This window comes from Rutilus rutilus, assembly GCF_951802725.1.
Source record: "Rutilus rutilus genome assembly, chromosome: 21".
NCBI lineage: Eukaryota > Metazoa > Chordata > Actinopteri > Cypriniformes > Leuciscidae > Rutilus > Rutilus rutilus.
In genome coordinates this window covers 10264890-10291482 of record NC_140226.1, presented here as the reverse complement: position 1 = coordinate 10291482, position 26593 = coordinate 10264890, and the positions used below count along the sequence as shown (strand labels likewise).

The window sequence follows — 26593 nt, the reverse complement described above, 5'->3', positions numbered from 1 at the left end:
GTCAAACAAGGGACATATCATCCGGGATCTCATCACTGACCGTGAGTTAGATTTTATCTGTTTAACCGAGACCTGGCAACAACCTAATGACTTTTCACTGCTTAACGAAACTGCTCCACCTGGATTTGTTTACAAATCGCAACCCCGTGGCACCGGCCGGGGAGGTGGTCTCGCGATGTTTTTCCACGAGAAGTGGAAAGTCTCGCCAGTATCTACACCTGTCTCCAGCTCGTTTGAGCATATGGTCTGTTTACTTTCTGGTTCAATTCCAACCATCATCGCCACTGTTTACCGCCCACCCAAACCTAATTGTAACTTTTTAGATGACTTTGCTGTTTTTCTCACTTACTTATCTACTTTATCATCAAATATAATACTGCTGGGCGATTTCAATATCCATATGGACAATCCCGATCTGCCTCTCACCAAAGATTTCACCTCTTGCCTGGACAGTTTTGGTTTCCTCCAGCATACAACATGTCCCACACACTCCAAAGGCCACACTCTAGATTTGATCTGCTGTTCTGGTGTCACCCCCATCAATATTACAGCTGATGAACTCCCCATAACGGATCATTTTCTCATCTCATTTACAGCTGAACTTACCATCACAATCACCAAGACACCACGTCATATCACCTTTCGCAATATAAAAAACATTAACACAGCCACTCTAACTACAACTATTGACTCTTTTGCCACCTTCAACATCCACAATCTCTCCACCGCTGATGATCTGGTTTCTCATTACAATACTGGACTTCTAAACATTCTCAACTTCCTCGCTCCGTTAAAAACTCGACCTGTTTCATTCACTGTCTCCGCCCCCTGGTTCACCGCTGATCTTCGACTCATGAAAGCAAAAGGACGACAACTGGAACGACTGTATAGGAAAACTGGTCTCACCATACACAAAGAACTGTACAATATCCATATTCTGCATTATAGGGATTCCATTGCCACCACCAAAACACAGTACTACTCTAGTTTAATCACTGCTAATTATGGAAACTCAAAGTCACTTTTCACTATTTTAAACAATATCACTCAACCACAGGACGCTTTGCCTCCCCATTTGTATACAACTTTCTTCTGTAACTCCATCATGTCATTCTTCACTGCTAAAATATACAATATCCATCAACACCTTGACTCCATTTCACACCATCTTCACACCTTTGATGACCTTCATCCACCCATACACACACTCTCTTCTTTTCACCTGCCCTCCCTATCAGAACTCACCGAACTCATCCAGAAATCCAAACTGTCCACATGTCAACTCGACCCTCTACCTACACATCTTGTCAAATCCTGCCTCCCTTCTCTGCTCCCCATCATTTCGGCCATCATTCACTCCTCTCTCACTACTGGAACTGTCCCTACATCCTTCAAAACTGCTGTCATTACACCTATCTTGAAAAAGCCTGGCGCTGACCCCTCCGATTTCAACAACTTCCGTCCTATTTCTAATCTACCTTACATTTCAAAAATCCTTGAAAAAACAGTTGCTACTCAAATCCATTCTCACCTCTCTCATAACAATCTCTATGAACAGTTCCAGTCCGGTTTCCGCCCACTCCACAGCACTGAAACAGCACTTATAAAACTCACCAACGACCTCCTCATGGCAGCTGACTCTGGACTACTCACTATCCTAATCCTCCTTGATCTGAGTGCGGCCTTTGACACCATCTGTCACGCCACCCTCCTCAATAGACTGTCATCCATTGGTATTACCCACACTCCACTAAACTGGCTCACATCCTACCTCACTGGCCGCACTCAGTTCGTTCAGCTTAAGTCATTCAAATCCATTTCCTCCCCCGTCACTACAGGTGTGCCCCAGGGCTCTGTCCTGGGGCCCCTTCTCTTTATCATCTACCTTCTTCCCCTTGGCAATATTCTCCGTAAATTCAATGTTACTTTCCACTGCTACGCGGATGACATCCAGCTCTACCTCACCACAAAGCCCTCAGTCACTCTCCCACCCACTACCCTCACCGATTGCATTGCTGAAATAAAATCCTGGTTTACCCTCAACTTCCTTAAACTTAACAGTGATAAAACTGAGGTTCTCCTCATTGGCACCAAATCCACATTATCCAAAACCAACAGTTTTTCCATCACAACTGATAACTCCTCCGTCTCACCTTCCCCTCAGGTTAAGAGTCTGGGTGTCATCCTGGATAGCACACTATCATTTCAATCACACATCAATAACATCACCCGGTCAGCCTACTTCCATTTACGTAACATTAATCGTCTTCGCCCCTCCCTTACCCCCCACTCTGCTGCCATTCTTGTCCACAGCCTTGTCACCTCACGTCTAGACTATTGTAATTCACTTCTCTTGGGCCTCCCTCACAAATCCCTCCGTAAACTTCAATTAGTCCAGAATTCAGCTGCCCGAATCATTACCCGAACCCCCTCCATCCATCACATCACTCCTGTCCTCCAGCAGCTCCACTGGCTCCCTATCCAGTCCCGTATCCAGTTCAAAGTTCTCTTGCTGACATTCAAAGCCATCCACAACCTCTCACCCCCTTATCTATCTGACCTCCTCCATGTTCCCACTCCATCTCGCTCTCTCAGATCCTCTTCCTCACTATACCTGTCCGTCCCACCTGCCCGTCTCACCACAATGGGGAGCAGAGCATTCAGCCGCTCTGCTCCCCGCCTTTGGAACTCCCTTCCACCTCAACTCAGAAATATGGACTCATTCCCTCATTTCAAATCTGGACTCAAAACCTATCTGTTTAAACAAGCCTATTCATTGTAACATCCATTCATCTGTAATTCTAATTGATTTTAACTGGTTTTTAATTTATTTCTTGTATTATTTTATCATTTGTTTTATGTATTAACTTTTATGTATGCCTGTACGGTGACCTTGAGTGTCAGAAAGGCGCCTTTCAAATAAAATGTATTATTATTATTATTATTATTATGATTATCACTATAAATCATTCGTTAGATTTGTCTCTCTATATCATCTAAAACCTTATCAAAGCGTTTCATTCAAAACACAATCATCCTTTTAGTGATCGGTACTTTTAAAATATTTTGCAACTCATTTAGCTCATCTGTAATTTTACGTCAACCGGTACTTTTTATAGTTCTTTTCCTTTCAAAAGGAATTCCTTACACTTAATATCTTTCTTAACAACTTTCAAAAGTTCCATCTATCAACTTTCTTTTCTCCTTCATTTACTTTTACAGTCATACAGTGGGCATTTACAGTCACTGAATGACCCAGCTGACTGCAATAAAACACTCTCTGTTATTCTGCCTTTTATCTTTCTAACATCTCCACCCTACTTTACGCCCCTGAAGCAGAGCGTTCCTATTCAGGAAATGCAAACAGAGCCACTGATAAGTTCTCTGCATTTTCCCCCACTGTCCCAGCTGCAAATTCAATTACAATAGCCGAATCACAATCTTCATCATATTAACACTGATCTACTTTCTAACTCATATTAACACAGACTTTTCTTTAAATTTGTGTTATTTTGGCACTTTCTTTGTTTGGAGCCAATTAAGTTATTGTTTATCTTTCCAATCACAATCAAACTTTTACAAAACATCATCTGCAAATCTCTTCAGAGCATGAGCAGAACTGCTTATAGCATTTGCTCTCTATTATCTCACTATTTATCAGGACTGTTCAGTTACTCTTCATACAGTATTAAAACTTTAACGTGTCATTAATTTCATCAACACTGGTTTTAAAAGCTTATTCTTCTATCAAATGGTTAGTTTGCAGATTCAACATAAATCACAAGATTGTATTATAATTATTCAGTCCTACTTATCTCTACTGTTTCACAGAAAACACAAGATTCTCTAAATCTTCTCAGTCTCTAAATTACACAGACAGCTATCTTAGCCGCTTGCACCTTCAACTCTTGTTACAAAAATATGGCAATCTATTCTTCAATACCCTTGTTTTCATAACATTAATACAATAAAGCATTCACATCGTCATTATTGGCAGAACATTAATTTTCATAAGCGACACGGAAAATCTAAATATTCTAAACGGGTTTCACAAAGTTTCTGATTAACTTTAGTCACACGTTTCTGGGGAAATTATCTCCAACCCATAATTTCCTTTATAAAACAATATATTTCCTTAAATGGCTTAATATCAACAAAATATCCAATCTCTGGACATTTTCTAATTTGATATTATCATCAACAACACATACAAAACAAGTATACATTTAACATTCAGAAGCTGGTTTGAACAAGCAAGCGCTGTTGCTGTACTCCCAGCATAGCTGGACCCTTTAGGTTCAAAAGACAATCGTTTTACTTAATGAAACATTCCTTATCCTTATATCATGCCAATCCCTGTTAATCATACTCAACGCCCCATTTCCATCTAAAACTCACCTTTCGTACCATTTCAACTTAATTTGACTTAATCAGGCGTTCATAAATAGTTCCATGAACTCTATCGTTCCCTACATGTCAGTTCCTTCTGCATGTGCTCAATCCAACGATTCACTGTTTCCATCAGGAAAAACATCCTATCTTCCCCTACATGTCAGTTCCTTCTGCATCGACTCTGTTCTCTTTTATCTGCTTCTTTCCCATCCAACAATTCACTGTCCGTTCACAGTTTTACACTCATGAACAAACTTCAACAACCGTTTCTGACTAGTAACGGATAAGTTAGCATTTCAGAAAACCCTGTAGGCTACTTTTGTACAATCTCATATGCTCATCATTCACAACACTGCTCAAATCATCAGTCATAGCTTTGCTCAAAGTTTCATCAGCCACACATAAAGATCCTTTACACACGTTTAACACACACACAACAACCATTCTGTTTTCCCTCGTTCTTTTCTATTGATTCTTTTACAACATTGAGTCTTATCTTACTCAAGGTTCCCGCCTCGGGGAAATACATTTACATTTACCACCATCATTATTTCTCTTTTAACAGAAAATTGGTGTATAAAAATGATCTACTTTACTGTTAGATGACCCCATTTTGGCTGAATCTCCCTTCTGGATTTCACAATTTCGACACGTGTCTTACAGTATCTGTCAAACGTCTTCAACAGACCCGATCTTTCCCTTACCCCAAGATCGGTCGGGTGGTTTGTAATTACGTTTCACTCAAAAACTTCCTATAAGCACTTTCCAGCGCTCGATTAATTCTGATTTGACGTGGCTCTTCCGTCCACCTAAATCGATTATTTTGATGTGGCTCTTCCGTCCACTTGTACGAGATTTCCTCAGGTTACAGAGTTTTTGAGTAAAACTAATTAATCAGCAATTGTGATTATCTGAATCACCTGTGGCACTTCCGTCCACCAACGAGCTTAAGTGTGGTAGATACCGATCCGAATCTGTCAGATCAATTTCTTCCCCAAAAAATGTGTGATTATCTGAATCACCTTTTCGCTCGTACCAAAAGCAAAACTCAGCCAATATGGTTCACGTTCACATTATCAAATTACACTCAACTTCAATAAAACAATTTTGCCGTTTCTTACCCAGAGATGCTTTTCTGTTTTTCCCGCAATCGTCGCGGATTTTTTTTTAATCCTGGTGGGAGTTTTTCTTTCACTGGTCCTGAGTGTGGGGTATTTGCCTCTCTCTCTCGTAATCTGTTGAGTTTCTATCTCAAACCGTCGAGGTATAAGACGGCTGCCTAGTGCTGCCGAGGTTGTGCACTTTCCCGTCAAATCCGTTCTCAGGACCAGGAGAAGAAGCGTCCGCACAGGATCCCTCTTCTTGACACCAGCTGTAATAGCAATTTTTATCTCACTGGGAAAAACAGCATCACAGGGTTAAGGAACACTCAAAAGGCAAAATTGTAATAAAGAAGAAAAGGCTTTTTATTCTTTGAGGAATCTTTTCGCAACCGCAGCCACCCAGATGTGAAACAGAAAGCCTACTGACATAATAAAACTGAGACATTTTATACAGGTTTCTGACATTCTTGACTCCTCCTTTCCCTAGTCTCTGTAAATTTCCTTAAAGACATCTAGTATGGACTGGTTCTACCCCCCCCCCCCCCCCCCCCCCCCCCCGGGCAGGTTATGCTGTTCTTTGTCCCTGAGAAGCCAAAAGGCCTTCATTTACAATCTAGATGACCTCCTGCTGTTCTTTATCCCCTAAGGGGATGGCATGGGACCCCTTGTTTATTGTTAAACGACCCCTGTATTCTCCTGGCTGGATCCTTTCTCGTGCTCAGGTGTAAGTTTTTATCACCCTGTCTTCCTGTCCCTTCTTCAGCTGTTAGAAAACCCTCACAGAAATATATATGGTCAGATGCTTTTACACACACTCAATTGAAATCAACAAGTTTAAATGAATGGACACAAGAACAATGAATTTTTCATTAACAGAGGTATTGTGATGGCTGATGCTCTTTTGTTCTGCAGCTGAGAGAGAAGGTTCTGCTGAGACAGCAGGGCAGTTATATCCTGACGGTGGAGGCAGGACGACAGCTGCTTCTGTCAGCTGACTCACGGGCCGAAGCGGCTCTACAGGACGAGCTGCTCAACATACAGGAGCGCTGGAGACACGCCAACATCTGCCTGGAGGAGCAAAAGAAGGAGCTGGCCGTCCTGCTCAGGGTAGAGCTCTTTATGTCACCGCAACACATGTTGACTTCATTTGCAGTCATTATTGTCCGGATCATTTTAGTGATTCTTCTAAAATGTTAATTTTAGTCATCCATGCTGTGATCATGGAAACCCTAAAAATATCAGGGAATTTTTAAATTGTAATTTCCAAGTCTGGAAATAAAATCCTAAAAAATATTTTTCTATAGTCAAAATACTCCAATTAGCAGTAATGGAAAATTATAATTATTTGTCATAGTCATACTTTATTGGTCATAAAAACCCTGAATATTACCCAATAGTGTTCCTAGAAGTTCTTCCACTTCATTTTTTTGTGTTATTGTTTGTGCCTAAGTAAATGTATAGTTACTAAATATAAAATAATTATATAAATATAAGTATTATAAATTATGCTATAAATGTAAATATAAATATTAGTTAAATAATAACAACAAGATTTGTTTAATAACAATTAAGATAATATTTAAATAGTACTATATTTCACTATCATTAGTTAAATTAAAAAATATATATAAATAAGGGTGTTTTAGTTTATCGTAAAGATAATTGTGGTGTTTGATGCTGTCACACTGAGTCAAATATTGCTTTCTTAATAGTTCCATATCATACACATTAGTTTTCAAATGATAGGTCACTGCATGATACTATAATTGTTCAGAATGTGATATATGTACCCAGAAAGCATTTTGACTGGATTCAAACTCTGTGTAGGATTGGGAGAGATGTGAAAAAGGTATCGGAGGATCTCTGGAGAAACTGAGAGCATTTAAACGACAGCTCTCCCAGACGCTCCCAGATCGCCACGAGGAGCTGCAGTCTGAACAACTGCGCTGCAAGGTATGCAAAGTTCAGATTCACGTGGAACTGAATAACAACGAAATGAGGGGAAATTAACTTTACATTCCTCTCAGGATCTGGAGAGCAAGTTTGACGGCTGGAAGGAGGATCTGACCCATCTGACTGTGTTGAGAGAGTCTCTGTGCAGTTACATCAGTCCAGAGGATCTGCGTGTGCTGCAGGAACGCACCGAACTCCTGCACCGGCAGTGGGAGGAGATCTGTCACCAGGTACACTGGCCTTTAGGTGGTGCTGTTTTACTACATATGCCCGTTATTGTTGGTGCAGATTTTCAAATCATGAAGGGCAACTCTCCTAGACATCATAGGCACATGTCGTTTGCTGTCTGCTCCATAGGAAGCTCACTGGGTTTTAAAACACATCCACAGATAGTCTTCAAAAACACATTCTTATAATTAAATATTGGGCAAATAGAGTAGATATTTGCTGTGCAGCTTTAGTCACATTTCCTTTTTCTAACATTACTGCATCAGAGTATATATGTGTATATATATATATATATACATATATATATTATTTTTGTTAGTAGAGAGTAATGCAAAGCACCAAGCACCAGCATTTGGCTGAAAGTGAAACTCAAATGCAAAGCAAGTATGATTTCTTTATGCACGCTCTTTGTGGCATCCGGTGCGTGAGCTGAGACACCACAGGATGTGAATGTACATTTGATATCTCAGTAGACAGAGTTAACTGTAGATTTATACAGACCGTCAGAAACTCTTCTCTCGTGCTGTTTTTTTAAATTATGCTCTGGTCTGATATTTTCCTTTTTCTTTAAAGTAGTTTTGGACTACAGTGTGTAACAGTGCCTTTATTTGCACTTTAGTTTTGCACATTATGAAGATACAGAAAGACGCTGTGGCTAAATATTTGATTTAAACTGGTTGATTTAAGCCTAAATGCTCAGCCATATTTGTAATCACTGAAGGCCTATGTTTTTGTGTATTTGTCTGCGCAGTTGTGTCTGCGCAGACAGCAGGTGAGTGAGAAGCTGAATGAATGGGCCATCTTCAATGATAAATACAAGGAGCTGTGTGAATGGCTGACACTTATGGAAAGCAAAGTATCCCAGAATGGAGACGTCAGCATCGAAGAGATGATTGAGAAACTACGAAAGGTAACAGTTTAATCAAATCTTTGCCTTCGTTATGCTCATCACTAAAATATTTATTTTATTTTATTTTTTATATTTGATATATATACTGTGTATATATTATACATTATTTTATTTCATATTATATGTACAATTTGTTAAATTATATATATAATACTGTATAATAAATTATATATATATATAATAACATATACACTGCCCTGCCCAAAAAAAGTCTGTTTGGATATAAATAGGCAAATGAGTCTATGACTGGATCATTATTGCAGTGATTATTATGTTTCTGGCATGTTGTATGAACATTCATTCTTCATGCTCCCTCTCAACCATTCTTTCACAATTTGAGTCTGATGAATCTTGACATTGTCCTCCTGGAATATGGTCATGATGTGTCTTCCTACACATGAAAAGCTACACACTCCATCAATTAGGGTTAGAAGAACTGTTGCCAAACATATAACATGATAGAAACATAATAATCACTGCAATAATGATGAGCTAGAATTTAACTGAATTTGATCAACTATAACTATCGTAACTTTAAGAATGCTTGTCCATGTCTCTGTCACTGTCTCTCAGGACTATCAGGAGGAGGTGGCGGTGGCTCAGGAGAATAAACATGAGCTCACACAGCTGGGTGAACGTTTAGCTCTGGCCAGTCACGAGAGCAAAGCCTCTGACATAGAAAACAAACTCGGTAAAGTCAACGAACGCTGGCAGCACCTGCTCGACCTCATTGGGGCCAGGTAACACACACCACGTTGTGGCTCGGTTGGCATTATCCTCACTATGGTTCACAATATTTACTCAAAATGACTTTAAAATGTTGGAGAGCACCTGTCCAGTCACGTTGAGCCATGGTGCTCATGAGGGAGATGCAGGTTTAAATCTGCACTGTGTGCGATTACTGTACATTTCCTCTCCCTACCTCATGTTTTTAAAATGATATGTAATATACATTTTTGAATATTAATTTTTTTTTTTGTTTAAAGTAGTATTATGTACATAGGTGTTGGTTTTGTGGACAAATGCGTGAACAAGGTGAACATTTCTTTGTCTATACAGAGCAAAGAAGCTACGGGAGACTTTAGTGGCCATTCAGCAGTTGGATAAGAACATGAATAGTCTGCGTACGTGGCTCGCCCACATTGAGACCGAACTGTCCCGTCCCATCGTCTACGACACCTGCGACTACCAGGAGATCCAGAGGAAACTGGATCTGCAGCAGGTAGTAAAACACATGATGCATTCAAAAATAAACCTGTTAAGTTTATGCACTTACTTCTGATAAAACCTCGTTTGTGTTGTTCATCCAGGAGCTGCAGAGAGACATTGAGAAGCACAGCACGGGTGTGGCGTCTGTGCTGAACCTGTGTGAGGTTTTGCTGCACGACTGTGATGCCTGTGCCACGGATGCGGAGTGCGACTCCATCCAGCAGGCCACACGCAGCCTGGACCGCCGCTGGAGGAGCATCTGTGCCATGTCCATGGAGAGGAGACTCAAGTATGACCAGCTCACGCATCCCAATTCGCATAATATCCGCAAAATAGTATTAGAAATTAGAATTAGTGTCCCAGATCATAGTATGTTGAAATGAGTATTCAAAAGATACCCGGATGGTCTACTTTTTCCGGTTAGAATCTGAAGTGCAGATTCATACACACTTTAACGGCTAATATTGCCCACAACCCATTGAGTGTTGGACGAGGATTCGATTAGAACTACAAACACGAATAGTAAGTGTTAAAAAAAACTACAAACATGGTGGATGTGCAAAATTTAATTTTGCATTTTAGTGTCATTTTGTTTCAAATGTGCATCTTATAATATGGTTGTTATTACAACCTTTGGCTTGACCATCACTCACATCAAGATGTATAGTCAAGTTGAGCGCATTGCTTTGTGGGATACATCATGCTCACTTGTATACTGCACACAACATTGTGTGCAGTATACAAGTGAGCATGATGTATCCTTTTTTGTTTTTATTTTTATATTTTCAGTTTTCATTTTCATTTTAGTAATTTTATTTATTTATTTTTAGTTTAGTTTGTTTGAATAATTTTTAGTACTTCAACTTTTTTTAATTTCAGTTAGTTGCCAAAGCAGCATTTCTAATTGCCGTTTAAAGCTTTTAAAAATTTTATTTTATAAAAAAATATTGCGATAATTGCACTGCTGAAGATGTGTTATGTGTCTGCTAAATGACAAATAACCCAAACCTAAATCCTGCTCTTTTGAAAGGATTGAGGAGACGTGGCGTCTCTGGCAGAAGTTTCTCGATGACTTCTCTCATTTTGAGGAGTGGCTCATGGTGTCGGAGAAGACGGCCGCACTGCCAAACTCTTCAGGTGTCCTTTACACTGTTGCCAAAGAGGAGCTCAAGAAATTTGAGGTGAGAGTCATCCAGACGGAATGAATGTTGTATTAGTGAACAGATTTATGATATTAACACTCATTTATGTGCTTTTACAGACATTTCAGCGGCAAGTGCATGAAAGTTTGACACAGCTGGAGCTGATCAATAAACAGTATCAGCGACTGGCACGTGAGAATCGCACTGACGCGTCCTGTAGTCTGCGAGAAATGGCCCACGATGCCAACCAGCGCTGGGATAACCTACAGAGAAGAGTGCCCTCGGTCCTACGCAGGCTAAAGGTACAGATGATTCGTTTTAACCAACATTTATACAAATATGACAGTCATCACTATATATTATAATAACACAAATCTGTGAAAAGAACTTATTTTATATTCATGCTAATAAAACATTTCATCCTTTCCTGTTAACTGCTCATCAAAATTAGATAAAGTTAAATTAAAGTTAATTTATCAAATGCATAACTGTATCCAGCACTTATTGTAACCATTTTTTGAACTGAAACTATACACATGAACAAATGAAAGCTAAGCATTAAAAGGTAAATATTTTGCATTGAAATATAGAACAGCTAAAGAGAAAAAAATATCATGATGATACATATATAAGTTGAATTATTATTTACAATTTATGTTTAAATAAATAGTATTATATAACTTTTAAATATTTTAGTAGTAATATAACTATTCTTATTATGTTTATATAATATAATTATTAATAAAATATATTATTTAAAACATTTATATATAATACATATTATAATATACATGATTTTTTTATTATATATAATAATTATTAATGAAATATAATATTATTTAAAGCATATTTAAATGATTTATTATTGGTATTATTTTGTAAATGAACCTTGCAGTCCGTTTGGGTAAATCCTTACTCTGAATCTGTTTTTTGATCGCGGAACATTTTTAATGTCCACCACAGCACTTTATATCTCAGAGGGAGGAGTTTGAGACGGCGCGAGACTGTATCCTGGTCTGGCTGACTGAGATGGACCTGCAATTAACCAACATTGAGCATTTCTCAGAATGTGACGTCCAGGCCAAAATCAAACAGCTGAGGGTACGTCTCTGACCTTTAGACCTGCACATATTCTCCTGTGTCATTCTCTTATGGAGGTTTTCTGCCCCATCCAGGCGTTCCAGCAGGAGATCACTCTGAACACAGGCAAGATTGACCACATATTTCAGCAGGGTGAAGCTCTTCTAGAAAAGAGTGAGCCGATAGATGCAGCTGTGATCGAGGAAGAGCTTGAAGAACTGCAGCGTTACTGCCAGGAAGTGTTTGGACGTGTGGAACGCTACTACAAGAAACTTATACGATTACCGGTACATTAAATACATCAGACGCCATTTCTGACTGATATTCTCTTGCAGTCTTTTTTTTACATTCATTTTATTTCCATATTTATTTATAATTACCTTTTTATTTGAGATTTTTTATGCTTAGGCTATTTATTTATTCTTCATTCATTTATTTTATATGCATTTTTTCACATTTTATTTCATCCACTTTAATAAATGTAGTCAATGTTTCATCAAAGTTTCAATCACCAACGATCATAACTTCTATATCCAGCTCACAGACGATGAGCATGACGTCTCGTACTCGGACCGGGAGTTTGATCTGGACGAGTCTGCTGACGTGTCCAGCTTTCCGTGGAGCGAGCGCCTGGGTGACGGTTTTCTGTCCCCTCTGCCCTCCTCCAGTCGGTCTGCGTCACTGGCAGTTCCTCTACGGGCCGAACGGTCGGGTCGAGACACTCCTGCCAGTGTGGACTCCATCCCTCTAGAGTGGGACCATGATTATGACCTGAGCCGGGGTTTGGAGAGCGCCAGCAGAGCCTTGTCCTCCGAACCAGGAGATCAAGGAGAGGATGGATACCTGCAGGGCTCAGCATCTGCCCTCTCAGGTCAGTGTGGGCTCTTTCGTCCAATAATCACATGAGAGAGGATAAGTAAGGGATAATGTACATCCATCCGGCAGAGCTGCACGATTAATCGTTGAAAATCACACAATCACATTCCTAAATGACAACAATCCATCTGTGGCCCTGTCCCAAATGGCACCCTAATCACTCGCAGTGATTCAGTGCCTGCAAAAGTGCGCATCGAGGGCGCATATCGACCGCAAAGCATCCTTCTGACACATAAATAACCTAATCACAGAAGTACTGGAATAAAAGTTTATAGTTCGGATATAAACACTGATGTTTACAGTAGTGATCAAAGTAGAGCTAATCACCTTTTAAAAGTAACTTCAAATAACGATTATATCAATGACATTACATCATTAGGTGGGGACAAGTGACTGTTTAAAAATGTATTTGTTGTTGAATCATTCATTCAAGAGATTTGTTTAGAAACGCTGATTCATCCAGTAATGAAACAAGCGAGTCACTGAAGCATTCATTCAAACCGATTTTTACAAATAATTCATAATTCAAATAAATTAAACATTTTCAGTAGACTGCAGCAATTTTGTCTGAACTTTCTAGTAAATTAAATGTTATTTTGTTTAGTTTTCTTCAGAATCGTGATCTCTATTTGAAACAAAAAAAAAGTTTTTTCTCCATTTGTTCTGAAACGTTATAAAAACCACCAACTGATAGAGTGATAAGGCCTCCGACAAAAAGTTTATTACAACAAAGCTTACAAAAGCGGTCATTGTTGGGGAATGCCGTGACTGACCAATCAGAATCAAGCAGTTCAGAGAGCCAAGTAATAAGAGAATATAAATGAATCCTGTGAGATTTTAAATTGACCTGAAAAGTTTTTAGTGCGGTTCAGCATTCATTCACGTGTTGTACTGTATGCATGTATATGTTTCTTTCAGATGTAGTGATTCCAGAGAGTCCTGAGGCATTTCTAAAACTTACTGAGCAAACTCTGAGGTCCAGCGCTGGTAGGCAACAGCAGTCACAGAAATCTGGGACTCACTCACTAGTCTGTTGCCTGATCTTTAGTTTCTACTCACAAGCCGAATCAAAGCACAGAGCCTCGTGCTGCGACCATCGGCTGCATTTTCTAACCCTTCTCTTTTGATTTGTGTTTTCACACAGTATAATCAGTTTTCCAGTGTTTGCATGTAGTGTCACAGGTTGATGCACACTGAGTTCACTCTGGTGTTTGTCCTTGGTTTCTAATACTTTTGGATTTCCACATCGAAAGCATTACTCACTGTATTTTACAATCAGAGCAGACTGTGATTTGCAATGCAAAAAAAAACCTATTGTTTATCATCTAATCTATTGAAATCAATTGTTTACTCTAGTATTAGTGGTCGACTGATATGTTTTTTTTAATGGCCGATGCCAATATCTAGAGGTCACAAGGTTCAAAATGGGAGGGAATTTTATTTTTGGATTTATTTATTTGTTTATTACTTATTTCGACATTATTTTCATGACAATAAAACACATCTCATTACTGTTAAACATATGCTACTTCATATAAAAAAATATTTCTATTTAACTTTAGTTCATTTTTATTTTATTTTATTTTTGTTTTAGCTTAGTCAATTGTATTACTTTCAACTTATTTTATTTCAGTTAGTTGCCAAGGCATCAAGTTTTTAAGTTTTAAGTTTTTCCATCTAATATTTATACTTCATTTTATTTGTTTTATTACCAATAACAACACTAGTTTAAGTATGATACTTATTAATACTACACAATTTAAATAATGTTTTTTTTTTGCATTACAGTAACAATAAGAATGGATATATTTTATTACGCAAATGACAATTCTGTGGGAAAATGTGTTTAATTGTCTTGAATTGCCTTGAAATAATAAGCTTGATGTCGACAGATGCCAAATATCAGCCAATCAGTCGGTCCATAACTATCAAATCTCCATTATGCCAAGCCGTCATTGTAAATAAGAAAATATTTCTTAATTGACTTCCCCAGATAAATAATGCTGAACAAACAAACAATATATAATATTGAAGAGCAGTATTCACTCTGATTGTAAACTGCTTTGACTAATGATCAATTTGATTCGAAGCTCCTAGTATGTTTCACTAATGAGAAAGCAATGTTGTGATGTCTTGTCTCTTGATCATGCACCGCATCAGGCCTGAGAGCGACAACACAGTTCCACTGTGAGGTTCAATGCGACTTCCTGTTGTTCCTGCACTAGTAAGTGTTTTGGTGTTCCTCTACAGGTGACACTGGCTCACTGGAGACTCACATCAGACAACTGGATAAAGCTCTTAACACCAGCTGCTTCCATCTGCAGCAGACGGAGAACATCATACGCAGCCGAACTCCCACTGGCCCGGAGCTGGATGCCACATACATGGGTTATGTGAGTGAAAATCCTATAGGACTATATTTGGGGAACTGTCACTGTATTAAAAAAATGTGCTTTGAATAAGAAATAATTTGCTCGATGAATACAGTGACTTGTTTGTTATATATTTTTATATATATATATTTTATATATATTTTTTATTTTCTCAGATGCGTCTTCTTGAAGAATGTCGTGGCAGTATAGATGCAGTAAAGCGAGTGGGATTTGAGCTGAAAGACGAGGATGACAAGACATCAGGCTTTGTCAACCCCAACAGCTCCGAGTCCCAAACCTCAGGTACAAAACCATATCATACACTGTGGCACATAAACACATGCATTCTTCAAACTTCTCATTAAAACTAATGCTGGTAGTATCCTATATAGGCAATAGAGCAGAGGGAAAATAGCAGAATATGTCATTATAAATCTAACAAAGTTAATTGATAAGGGAAGAAGGAGGCTGGAACCGGTGAACGGTCAACACACTTTAACCCTCATCCCTCCCTGGCGTTCTGTAACAAATCCTTTCATCGTGGGTCAAAATGACCTGAAGCCCTAAAATTATACTTAATTTTTCTTTTCTTTTTGTCCAGAAAGATTATTTTATTTCATTTTGATAATGTTTTTTCTATTTTGTAATGTAATTTTTTGGGATATTTTTTATTTATTTGATTTACCTTTAAATTACTAGATTTGATCAATAAATAATAAATAAATAGTAATTTAGTCATTTAAACACATTCATCACATTCTTTCAACTTAAATTCAAAATAACTCACAATTTCATACATAAACCTTTAAATTCAGCTTTTTTTTTATATAACATGATATTTCATGACTCTAGGCACTAGATGGCCTTATAGCTTTATTTGGAGCAAATAAGCTGTTCTCCTAGGTCCTAAAGGTAGTTTCTCTTCAGTATGCGTTCAGATACACATGTATACATTATAAAATATTTTTTTTGGTAAAGTTTTAGCATTTTAAGTTTGCATTTTGAGCATTTTTAGGGTTTTGTATGTGTACTGAAGCATTCCTCGCATTCCAGGACAAAAGTCCCGGGGTCTTGGACTTTTTTTCACAAATATTTTTCAGGTCAAGATGACCCGAGGGAAGGATGAAGTCCCAAAAAATTGTTGGATTTTGATTTCCTTTTGTCTGATGCGTCATATGATATAATAATGTTTGTCAGTGTTATTAAATATTATTGTTACTATAAAGTGTAGCCCAGATGACACACAGTGTGCAGTGATGTTAACAGATGCTGTGTTGTGCAGGTGTGATCGAGCGCTGGGAGCTGCTGCAGGCTCAGGCTCTCAGTAAAGAGATGCGCATGAAGCAGAACATGCAGCAGTGGCAGCAGTTCAACACAGACCTGAACAGCGTCTGCAGATGGATGGACCAGACAGAAGAAGAGCTGGAGCAGCAGCGGGGACTGGACCTCAGCACCGACATACACACCATCGAGCTACGCATCAAGAAACTCAAGGTCAGACACTCACAGACACAGTTAGTATGTTCTTTACTAAATGAAATAAGATATAAATCTTAGATGAAAAACGAACTGAAATACATTGGTAACACTTTACAATAAGGTTTTGTTTAACATGAGTTAACTACATTAGTTAAATGAACAATGAACAATACTTCTACCACATTTATTAATCTATTTACTAATAAATGTTAAAGATCAAAGTTGTGTCTGTTAACCTTATTTAATGTACTGTGAACTAAACTAAACAAACATTTTTAATATTATAACTTTAATATTAAGTAACTTTAATATTATAATATACAAATTTACATTTAATTAATGCTGCAAAAATATATTCATTTGTTAGTTCATGTTAGTTAATGCATTAATTAATGTTAACAAATAAGACATTATTGTAAAGTGTTACCAATACTTTTAAGTACTAAAATTACTAAAACTGAAAAAAAATATAAAGAAAAATAGACATGGACAAAAGTACAAAACTAAAATGTTTACCCTGTAAAGCCTGACAAATTAAATAGTTCAACTTTTATTTTTTAAATTGAACAGTTTATTTAACCTTTAGGCAAAATCTGCTAAATAAAATCGAGAAAAAGTTTGTATATGTGGAGGAAAAGCACCTCAAAATTATTCAGAGGCCCAAAACTGAGAAAAAATATGCAATTTGGTATAGTGGCTGATATTTATATGGTCAAAAGCAAAAAGACATGTGAACCATGACCTGAAAGTACAATTATTGTACAAGGCTTTTTACCTGCTAAAAAAGTATAAACTACCAATCAGACGAAAGAAGGCATGTACCTGTAGTAGATTGTGTTTTTATCAGTTTTGAGCATGTTGATAATTTAGATCATTTAAATGAAAACATAAGAAAACAAGCTAATTCAAAGTTATAATAGCATCAAAATAATACTAAAATACATAATGCCATATTCTTTGAAAGGGTTATCTTTTTTGTTGTTGTCCAGCTTGTTCATTATTGACACTTTCCCTCTGTTGACCCCGCGCAGGAGCTGCAGAAGGCTCTGGATAAGCGTAAGGCCATCGTGCTGTCCATTAACCTCTGCAGCGCTGAGTTTGTGCAGTCGGACAGCGAGGAGGCGCGAGACCTGCAGCGCCGGCTGAAGGAGATGAATAACTGCTGGGAACGTCTGAGCGGCTCTCTGGATGAGTGGAGGAACGCTCTCCAGCACGCTCTCATGCAGTGCCAGGCAAGAAACACCTCACCAACAACTCATCTTCTTGAAGCTGTTATAAGAAGATGTACACTCTCAGAAGACGTTCATAACGTCTGCTTTCATATCAACCATGCATCTTGAAAAAATTCTGCTGATTTGCAGAAAATATATCAAATATTACCTAATTTGATGATGCTAAGTTTAAAAATCAAGCGTAGCATTAGTTCTGGCAGGTCACGTTAGTCAAGCTCGCATCAGCTGATTCACGCCTATCACCGTATACATATATAAGCTCCTTCAGTATTATCAGCATCTATCGTGTTTCTCAGGAGCTAATTACCCTCCTCCATCCTCCATCCCCATGCGCAGGGAGTTCTCGCCCAGAACGGAACCATACCGCCAATCCAAACTGTATGCTAATTGTCAATCATATTTGACGGTAGTGGTCCTGACAGAAACATCAGTAAAAAAACCTCACTTTCCATCACAAAATAACAATGAAGATTTTTGAAATGATATATCAGCTTTCAGTTTTAATGACTAAAAGTAGGATTCAAAATGTATCATTTAACTTATAATCTGCAAAGAAGTGGAAAAATGTTCAAATACTCAAATTAATGTCAAAGAACGTTACAAAACATTTTCTATTTTCTAATGCACACTATTTTGTGAAAAGTATGATGTGCCAGAGCAAACCTAGGCACTTTCTTTGAAATCAGCCTCCAAAAATGAGTAAGAAACAAGTATTGGATTTAATTTAGCAAATGTGATGCAGGGCGGTGTAAATGTTTAGGTGCTAATAACACACAGATTATAAAAAAATGTCACAAGGGGGGTTTATAAACACACACAAAGATGAAGATGAAGACGAAGGTAATTAGATCATATTTAATAAATCCAATGGGTAGTCCAAACTAGAACAGAGCAACATACAACACATCCACTAAAGACGACACCGGACACTAAACTGAAAGAGAACCAAACATACTGTATATACAGGTGATGCACAGCTGAACATAATTAGTGTCCATGGCAACAAATGAATGATTAATGCAGACTATGACGAAACACAAAGAGTCCAAACAAACGTGACTGTGACAAAAATCATCTGATTCTTGTTTTTCTTACTGCTCAGGACTTCCACGAGATGAGTCACGGTCTCCTTCTGTGGCTGGAGAATATCGATCGCAGAAGGAATGAGATTGTCCCGATTGACCACACTCAGGACAGCGATACACTACAGGAGCATCACAAAACGCTTCTGGTAAATGATTTCTCTTTTCGGTTTATACAGCATCCTTGGGCTACAACTTTCTATGCTTGTTCTGATTAAACACGATCGTTCCACAGCAAATCCGTCGAGAGCTGCTGGACACGCAGCTGAAGGTGGCGTCCCTGCAGGACATGTCCCTTCAGCTGCTGGTCCACTCGGAAGGCAGTGACTGTCTGGAGGCCAAAGAGAAGGTGCATGTGATCGGGAACCGACTCAAGCTGTTGCTGAAGGAGGTGACACGAGACATTAGAGAGCTCCAGAAGACCCTGGACATCACCAGCAGTCAGCAGGTTAGTTACAAAAACAAGGATGCCACCAGTTTGCCAGGTTTTGACCAAAATAATATTAGTGCCTGGAAATTAATTAACTCTTTCCCCACCACTGACAGAAATTTCCGTCATTTATCATATAAAGCTTCCCTGCCATTGACAAAATTTTCCAGCCATGTTTCACTATTATTATACGGTAGGGGGGCACTATTACGCAACTTAAAAAAAAAAAAAACGCTGGCGGGGAAAGAGTTAAATTAATTAAATTAAATTTCTTGCAAATAAATGCATTCATTCAAATGTTTCCAAATCAGTGGTTTTCAGTCGGGGTGCCGAGGCTCAGCAACCATTCAAGGGGGCCACAGAATTACTTAAAATGACATAAATTGCCATTATTAATATAAATTATAATATTAGTAGTGTAATATATTAAAACGATCTAACTTCATTTAAAAAAAAAATTTTTTCACCTTCAATTAATATATTTTTGTTGTGGAACATACAGTTATATATGAATTGTGGTTAACTAATTTACCTTATTGATTACATATAACCTATGTTGATTAATACATTTAATACAGTACATTTCTTTTAATATTATATGATACAGTATAGGGGCCTTCAATGGAAGCCTTCAATTCAAAAATGTTGAGAATCACTGCTCTAAATGAATATTTGATGTGCAGCAGTGTTATTTTATTACCATTGATATTAATTATTAATTCTATTTCCATTTGAGTTTTAGTTATTTTAAAACATCAAGTTAAAATAAATGAAAATGAGAAAAGTTGCCTTGGCAAGTAGCTTAAATAAAATACGTTTTTTATATATCTATCTTCTTTTTTCTTTTTTTTAAAGGGATAGTTCACCCAAAATAAAAATTCTCTCATCATTTACTCACCCTTAATTTGTTCCAAACCTGCATACATTTCTTTCTTCTGCTAAACACAAAAGAAGAAAATTTGGGGCACCATTGACTTCCATAGTCTATGGAAGTTAATGGGGCCCAACAACTATTTGGTTACCGACATTCTTCAAAATATCTTCCTTTGTGTTCAGAAGAAGGAAGAAATGCATACAGGTTTGGAACAACCTCAGGGTTAGTAAATGATGACAGAATTTTCATTTTTGTGTGAACTACCCCCTTAAAGATTATTTTATTTAAAGCAACGATAACAAAATAGTTTCGTATGGTTTTCAGTTTACTATAATAGCCCTGATGTGCAGTACTAAACTTAATCCAGTTTTTATGTCCAGTTTAAGTTTGCTCACTCTTTTTTCCAACCCTCAACACACACACACACTCTCTGTAGGACTTGTCATCGTGGTCGTCTGCTGATGAGTTGGATACTTCGGGTTCCCTGAGCCCCGTGTCTGGACGCAGCACTCCCAGTCGCCAGCGATCGGTAACACATCACCCTCATGTTCTGTTGGGCCCTTCAAAGATCAGTGTTTGCTTGTCACGTTGAGGCGGTAGTTTGACACTTGAATGTCCCTGAAACCTGGCCTCCAAAAACACACTTGACACCTTATTAGCATACTGCTCAGAGTTCCTCCAAAACTCAGAACCTTTCCCAGCATGCTCTCCTCTAATGCAAGAGCCGCATCAGGACTGGAGATGTGATTCATCCCTGTTGTGTTTCCACATCCCGTTGATTAATCCAAGTTCGTTTTACATCCTTAAAACAACTAGTCACACCTGTATCACACCCCTAAATTCTGGTTTGGTTGGTTCCTCTATTCATTTTCCCACATTCTTGTTTATTCTAGATTCCCACACTTTAGTCTTCAAGGAATACTGGTTCTATAAAAAAAAAAAAAAAAAAATGTCCAGGTCATATTTAACCTCAACATCAAAAAAAGAAAGTGTGAAATTATATTTAGCATGAAGAAAATTATGCCTTTTTTGGACAATTCTTTTTGCTGTGATGTGTCTAGATGTTTTATTTGATTTTTATTTAGAAGAATTCATGTCAGATTCTCATCACAGTAATACAATGATTTTAAATGACATAAATCAACAAAGTATTACTGTAATGTAAGAATATTTTAATAAATAATATGTGTTATAATATGTAATAATAATATAATATTGTTTAAATTATAATATAATATTTAATGTAATGCTACTCACTTTTTTTGCATTATAATATACATACTGTATAATGAATATAATATAATGAATGATTTTGGGCACACTTTAGATTAGGGTCCAATTCTGAATATTAAATAACTATTTAACTTTTGCCTCAGTAAATTAATGCCTCCTAATTACTACTTATTAATAGTTAGTAAGGTAGTTGTTAAGTTTAGGTATTGGGTAGGATTAAGGGATTTAGAATATGGTCATGCAGAATAAGGCATTAATATGTGCTTTATAAGAACTAATAAACAGCCAATATCCTAGTAATATGCATGATAAAAAAAAATGAGTTAATAGTGAGAATTGGACCCTAAACTAAAGTGTTACCGAGAATTTGTGGGTAAAACACGCTCGCTTATCAAAATAACATCGAAACGCAAAAAAAAATCTTTATGGTGGACTCATTATGATCTTTATGAACTTCCTGGGTGAAATATGACCTTTGACATGCAGATTTTGTGAGAGTCACTCTCAGAAAACAAGCCATTTGTCTTGTGAAGAAATGCATGAAATGAGCTTAAAAAGTCTTCAAAGCTTTTTAAATATTAAAGGATCGCTTGTTGGCAAGGTCATTTTGTTTCTGAGAACGGTGTCATGAAGAACCAGTTTCTTTGTCTCCATAGAGGTGCTGTCACCCCCATCATTTGATTTTGTTGGTGCTCTTCTTTTTTGGGTTCTTTCATCAGTAGCTTTGTCTTTATTTGCCTGGACTGAAACATTCTTTCTTTCTTTTACCCCCCTGTTCATTGCAAACAGCCACGGGGCAAAAGTAGTCTGTCACAGCCCGGAGCCTGTGTGAGCAGTCCACTTCACAGGTACCTTTCTCCTGGTTTCTAGAACACTCGGAAGATAATGGAACTCAACCCATGACCTGACCGCAGGCCCCTAGCGCTAATGGGTCTGGGTTGACCCCTAAGTGGACAGTGTCCTACAAACCTGTCAGACCACCCTTGCAGTGGCCCAGCCATTGAGCATGATGCGCATGCAGAAAGGTTCATGCTGATGACTTCCATCATCTTCTGTGATTCTAGACACTGCTCAGGTTAGGGAGCTGAGATAGACACTACGAAGGGAGCTCGTGCACCAGGCACAACACGCTTGTTTTATGTATTTTTCATCTGATACTTGGCTGTAAATATGGATACGCTAGGCTGCTTTTGCTGCTGAGCCGTTCATTTTCTCGTCTGTTCAGCAAGCGTCTGCAATGAACAATCTTGGCTACAGTTTCTCTCTTTTTCTCTCTCTGGTGTGTTACATCTGCTCTTTCACCGACTAATCAATCATCTTCTCCCTCCTCCGATCTGCCGCCCGTGCAGTTTGATGACGCTAGAGAAACATCACTGTGCCGTACACACTGTAGACTCAATGTCAGAACGCACAATAACATATTCCAGTGGTTCTCGGCTGCTGGGACAGTTCTGAAAGGAGTGACAAAACCCCGTTTCTCATGATATGTCAGCGTTAAAGGTGGTTAGTCACAAACTGATGTTTTGTATTCAGGCATGGTGAAATCACAAGAGTTTTTGTTTTATAAAATGTTTAAAGATAATTAAAAGAAGCGAAAATCTGGTTTCCTATTATATGCCAGCATTGAAAATGGTTAGTCGCTCACAAATAGTTGTTTTGTTGTGGGTCATGGTGATACTACAGATTTTTATTTATTATAAAATAATTGTTTATAATTAAGATTTAGATTGTCCCGAAACATAATCCCATTAAATCCCCTTTAAAGATGCATATTCACAATGAAATGACCATTGTTATAATAAAAATATTTTTATTATAGGATGTTTTAAAAATATATATTATAAGACTATTGTCCCATTAATATGAGATGTAATCCCATTATATCCCCTTTAAAGATGGATATTCACAATGGAATTGCAATATTTTGTTTTCATTTATATTTTAGTAAAATATCATTATTAAACAGAGAAAAAGAAAGTCATTCAGTGTTGGAACATGAATGGATTTTCATTTTTGGGGGAACTATGCCTTGAATATTTTTTACAATAAGATAATTGTTATTTTAAGATCATTGCAGGATAATTATATAAAATTGAGCAATATCAAACTCAGTACAAAATTTAAAATCATATAAACAAAAATTAGTTTGCGCAGAATTGATAGATAATGAATAGGGGTGTAACGATACCCTAATTTCACGATTCGATACATATCACGATACTGAACTCACGATACGATATACGATACTCCAAGACATATGATAAAAGGTTAAGAAAAACTGTACTGTTGATTAAATGCTAAATTTGATATAACATTGTGGGTGTAAATGAACAGGCTCGGACACCAGAATAAATATATTCATTCTGAACCTGAAAATATAGGATTATTTTAGACGAATATGCTTGCGCTCTGTCACTGGCTAGATATATTTAAAATAATGTAGGCCACTTTTTACTGGTAACATAAGACTTATAACATAAGCATTATAAGGACCCACTAATATTACCCCATTATTATACATTATATTCAACATAATATATTGTAGTTTAATGTAGTACTGACTCTGAAAACATAAAAATTTTCTCACAGGGTCATTTTTATTTTGGGTGAACTATCCACGATACATATTGTTGCATTTTTGTATTGCGATATATTGTGACACGATATATTGTTACACCCCTAATAATGAAATAATATTGTTCTATATTTTGGAGACTTTTCTCAGATCAATGCAACATTTAACTGCATGATTCAACTATTTGAAGGTATTTGAAGAGGTATTTGCATTTCTAGTCACTTTCTACTAGTGATTAGTGTTTCAAGGAAGTCTAAATTAACATTATTACAATCATTTGTATCTAAATCAACTTGTTATTACAGTCAGTTTGTCTGCTGTAACCGAGATACAAGTATCTTGCTCAGAGTTGGTGATCGTTCATGGATTGCACCCTGTTGGGTTTGAACATAAAATATTTAGTTTCATCCAGCATATTTCTTTAACCATAAGGCCACAGCACCTGCACACAGATGTTAAAGTGATAGTTCACCCAAAAATGAAAATTCATAATTTACTCAAACCTGTAGGAATTTCTTTCTTCTGCTGAACACAAAATATATTTTGAAGAATGTCGGTAACCAGACAGTTGATGGACCCCATTGACTTCCATAGTAGGGGAAAAAAAATACCATGGAAGTCAATGGGGTCCAACTGTTTGGTTGATGGAAAGAAACTCATACAGGTTTGAAACAACTTGAGGGTGAGTAAATGATGACAGAATTTTTCTTTTTTCTTTTAATATAATCTCTTGGCCTTAAAATAAATGTGCTTTTTTTCTGTTAGCATTCCGTCTGTTTAACAACGCTTTGACAAAAATGCATATTTATAAAGAATAAAATGTCCCTTTTGCTTTTAAATGCTACTGAAGATTTCAAACTAACTCTTATCTGTGTCAAGCTTGGGCAGCTAATGTGTTTCCAAATATCATATAACAGACAGAGATAAATATGCATGGAGAAGTGATTCCATCCAATAAATATGAAAGCCTATTTAGGGAGGAACTATAGATGTGAATCTACACAAAAATCAGTTTTAGAAATAGCTACACAACAAATGTCATTTCTCTTATTTACCTAGTTTTGCATCTGAGCATCTCCACCTCTTTGTGCCGTCTTGTGTTTAGCAGGTCTCGCAACGCCGCTGGATCCGGTTCCTCCCATTCTGAGGAGGAAGAACCACCGTCCTGGTGCAAAAGCTTCCTGAAGCGTGTCCTGTGGGCCGCTCTACCCCTGCAGATCATCCTGCTGCTGGTGGTGGTCGTGGCCTGTCTCGTGCCTACGTCTGAGGAAGACTACAGCTGTGCCCAACTCAACAACTTCGCCCGCTCCTTCCACCCCATGCTCAGCTACACCAACGGGCCTCCGCCCATATGAGTTCCACTATGAAGTAAAGACGCCAGCTCTGCATTGGGTTTCTCCCAAAATTGGCAAATTGCTCAATTAAGAGTTTGGCAGCCAAAGTGAATTATTATCGTGTCCTTGTACAGCTGCTAATTTTACAGTACGTCACTGAGTCTCGTGTAGATGTTTGAACAAAGCCTATTGCACTGAAAACTGCTGTCAGGTGTTGTTAGTGCTACTGATGTTCTTCCATATTTGACCTGAGGGAGGAAAATAGAGCGTAGGATATTAACTCAACACTGGGACTGTCGGAAGAGTTAATCAGGTCTAAAGGCCTTTTTTAATCGTAGGAAGATCTTAGAGTTTATTGGGAAAAAACTGAAATGTGTGGAATTGCTTGTATCAAATGAATAACTTGTAAAAAAAAAAAAAGAGAAGATAAAAATTTATTAACTCTATATTGCAATTATTTTTTATATGTATTTTTGGCATGTGGTCATCCTTTGGTTTTAAAGCAATCATTGATTTCATTGAATTTGTTGTTGATTTTTAATTTTTGATCTTAACTTTACCTGCTCTAATATTCAAGTTAACTGTCATGAATATGCTTTACTATATGTAAACCACTGATATCAAAGAAAAAGATATTTATGTATGTACAGTTTGCTAAGGCCTGAGAAACCTTCGCAATGAAAACACACATATGATATACACATATACTGCTGATTAGTATTTTTCATTAAAATAAAAGATTAAATGACAGTAATATAATTGTGAATCATAATTATTTTCTTACCAAAAGAAATTTGTGCTTAAACATTTAACTGATTTGCACATAATATTCACAGGGTTGTATTAAACACTGCCATTGTCAGCATACTTCCATTTGGTGCTAGGAGCCATATTGTTTACAACAAACATGGTAAAACATTTCATTTTGCCCTTTTGTCAAAATACACAGCTACTTTTGAATGATTATATATAGGCCTATACAGTATATAAACGCTTTCTGTTCCCAGAAAGGCAAAGTTAAAGAATCTACTAGCACATGCTTGCCAGCTAAAACTGGAAATATTTATTAACCTTCTGAAGGTTTTGTGT

The 26593-nt window shown here is 37.4% G+C and overlaps 1 protein-coding gene across 12 annotated transcripts in view; it reads left to right on the top strand.

Annotated features, from left to right (window-relative positions):
• The window catches only part of syne1b (spectrin repeat containing, nuclear envelope 1b), a 137673-nt gene extending 111410 nt beyond the window's left edge, over positions 1-26263 (top strand). For 5 of the 12 annotated variants that reach the window (XM_084394069.1, XM_084394070.1, XM_084394068.1 and 2 more), the window contains 22 exons: positions 6408-6602; positions 7323-7448; positions 7523-7678; positions 8428-8586; positions 9160-9326; positions 9646-9808; positions 9897-10084; positions 10826-10976; positions 11057-11239; positions 11901-12038; positions 12113-12304; positions 12555-12888; positions 13812-13880; positions 15144-15286; positions 15442-15568; positions 16548-16759; positions 17776-17976; positions 19079-19207; positions 19294-19506; positions 20799-20891; positions 22385-22443; positions 25276-26263. In XM_084394069.1, coding sequence (XP_084250195.1) covers positions 6408-6602; positions 7323-7448; positions 7523-7678; positions 8428-8586; positions 9160-9326; positions 9646-9808; positions 9897-10084; positions 10826-10976; positions 11057-11239; positions 11901-12038; positions 12113-12304; positions 12555-12888; positions 13812-13880; positions 15144-15286; positions 15442-15568; positions 16548-16759; positions 17776-17976; positions 19079-19207; positions 19294-19506; positions 20799-20891; positions 22385-22443; positions 25276-25525 — 3648 coding nt within the window. In that variant the 3' untranslated portion in view covers positions 25526-26263. The remainder of the gene's footprint in view (positions 1-6407; positions 6603-7322; positions 7449-7522; positions 7679-8427; positions 8587-9159; positions 9327-9645; positions 9809-9896; positions 10085-10825; positions 10977-11056; positions 11240-11900; positions 12039-12112; positions 12305-12554; positions 12889-13811; positions 13881-15143; positions 15287-15441; positions 15569-16547; positions 16760-17775; positions 17977-19078; positions 19208-19293; positions 19507-20798; positions 20892-22384; positions 22444-25275) is intronic. The other 7 variants (XM_084394071.1, XM_084394063.1, XM_084394064.1 and 4 more) reach the window with 7 other exon arrangements.
• Positions 26264-26593: the final 330 nt, after the last annotated feature.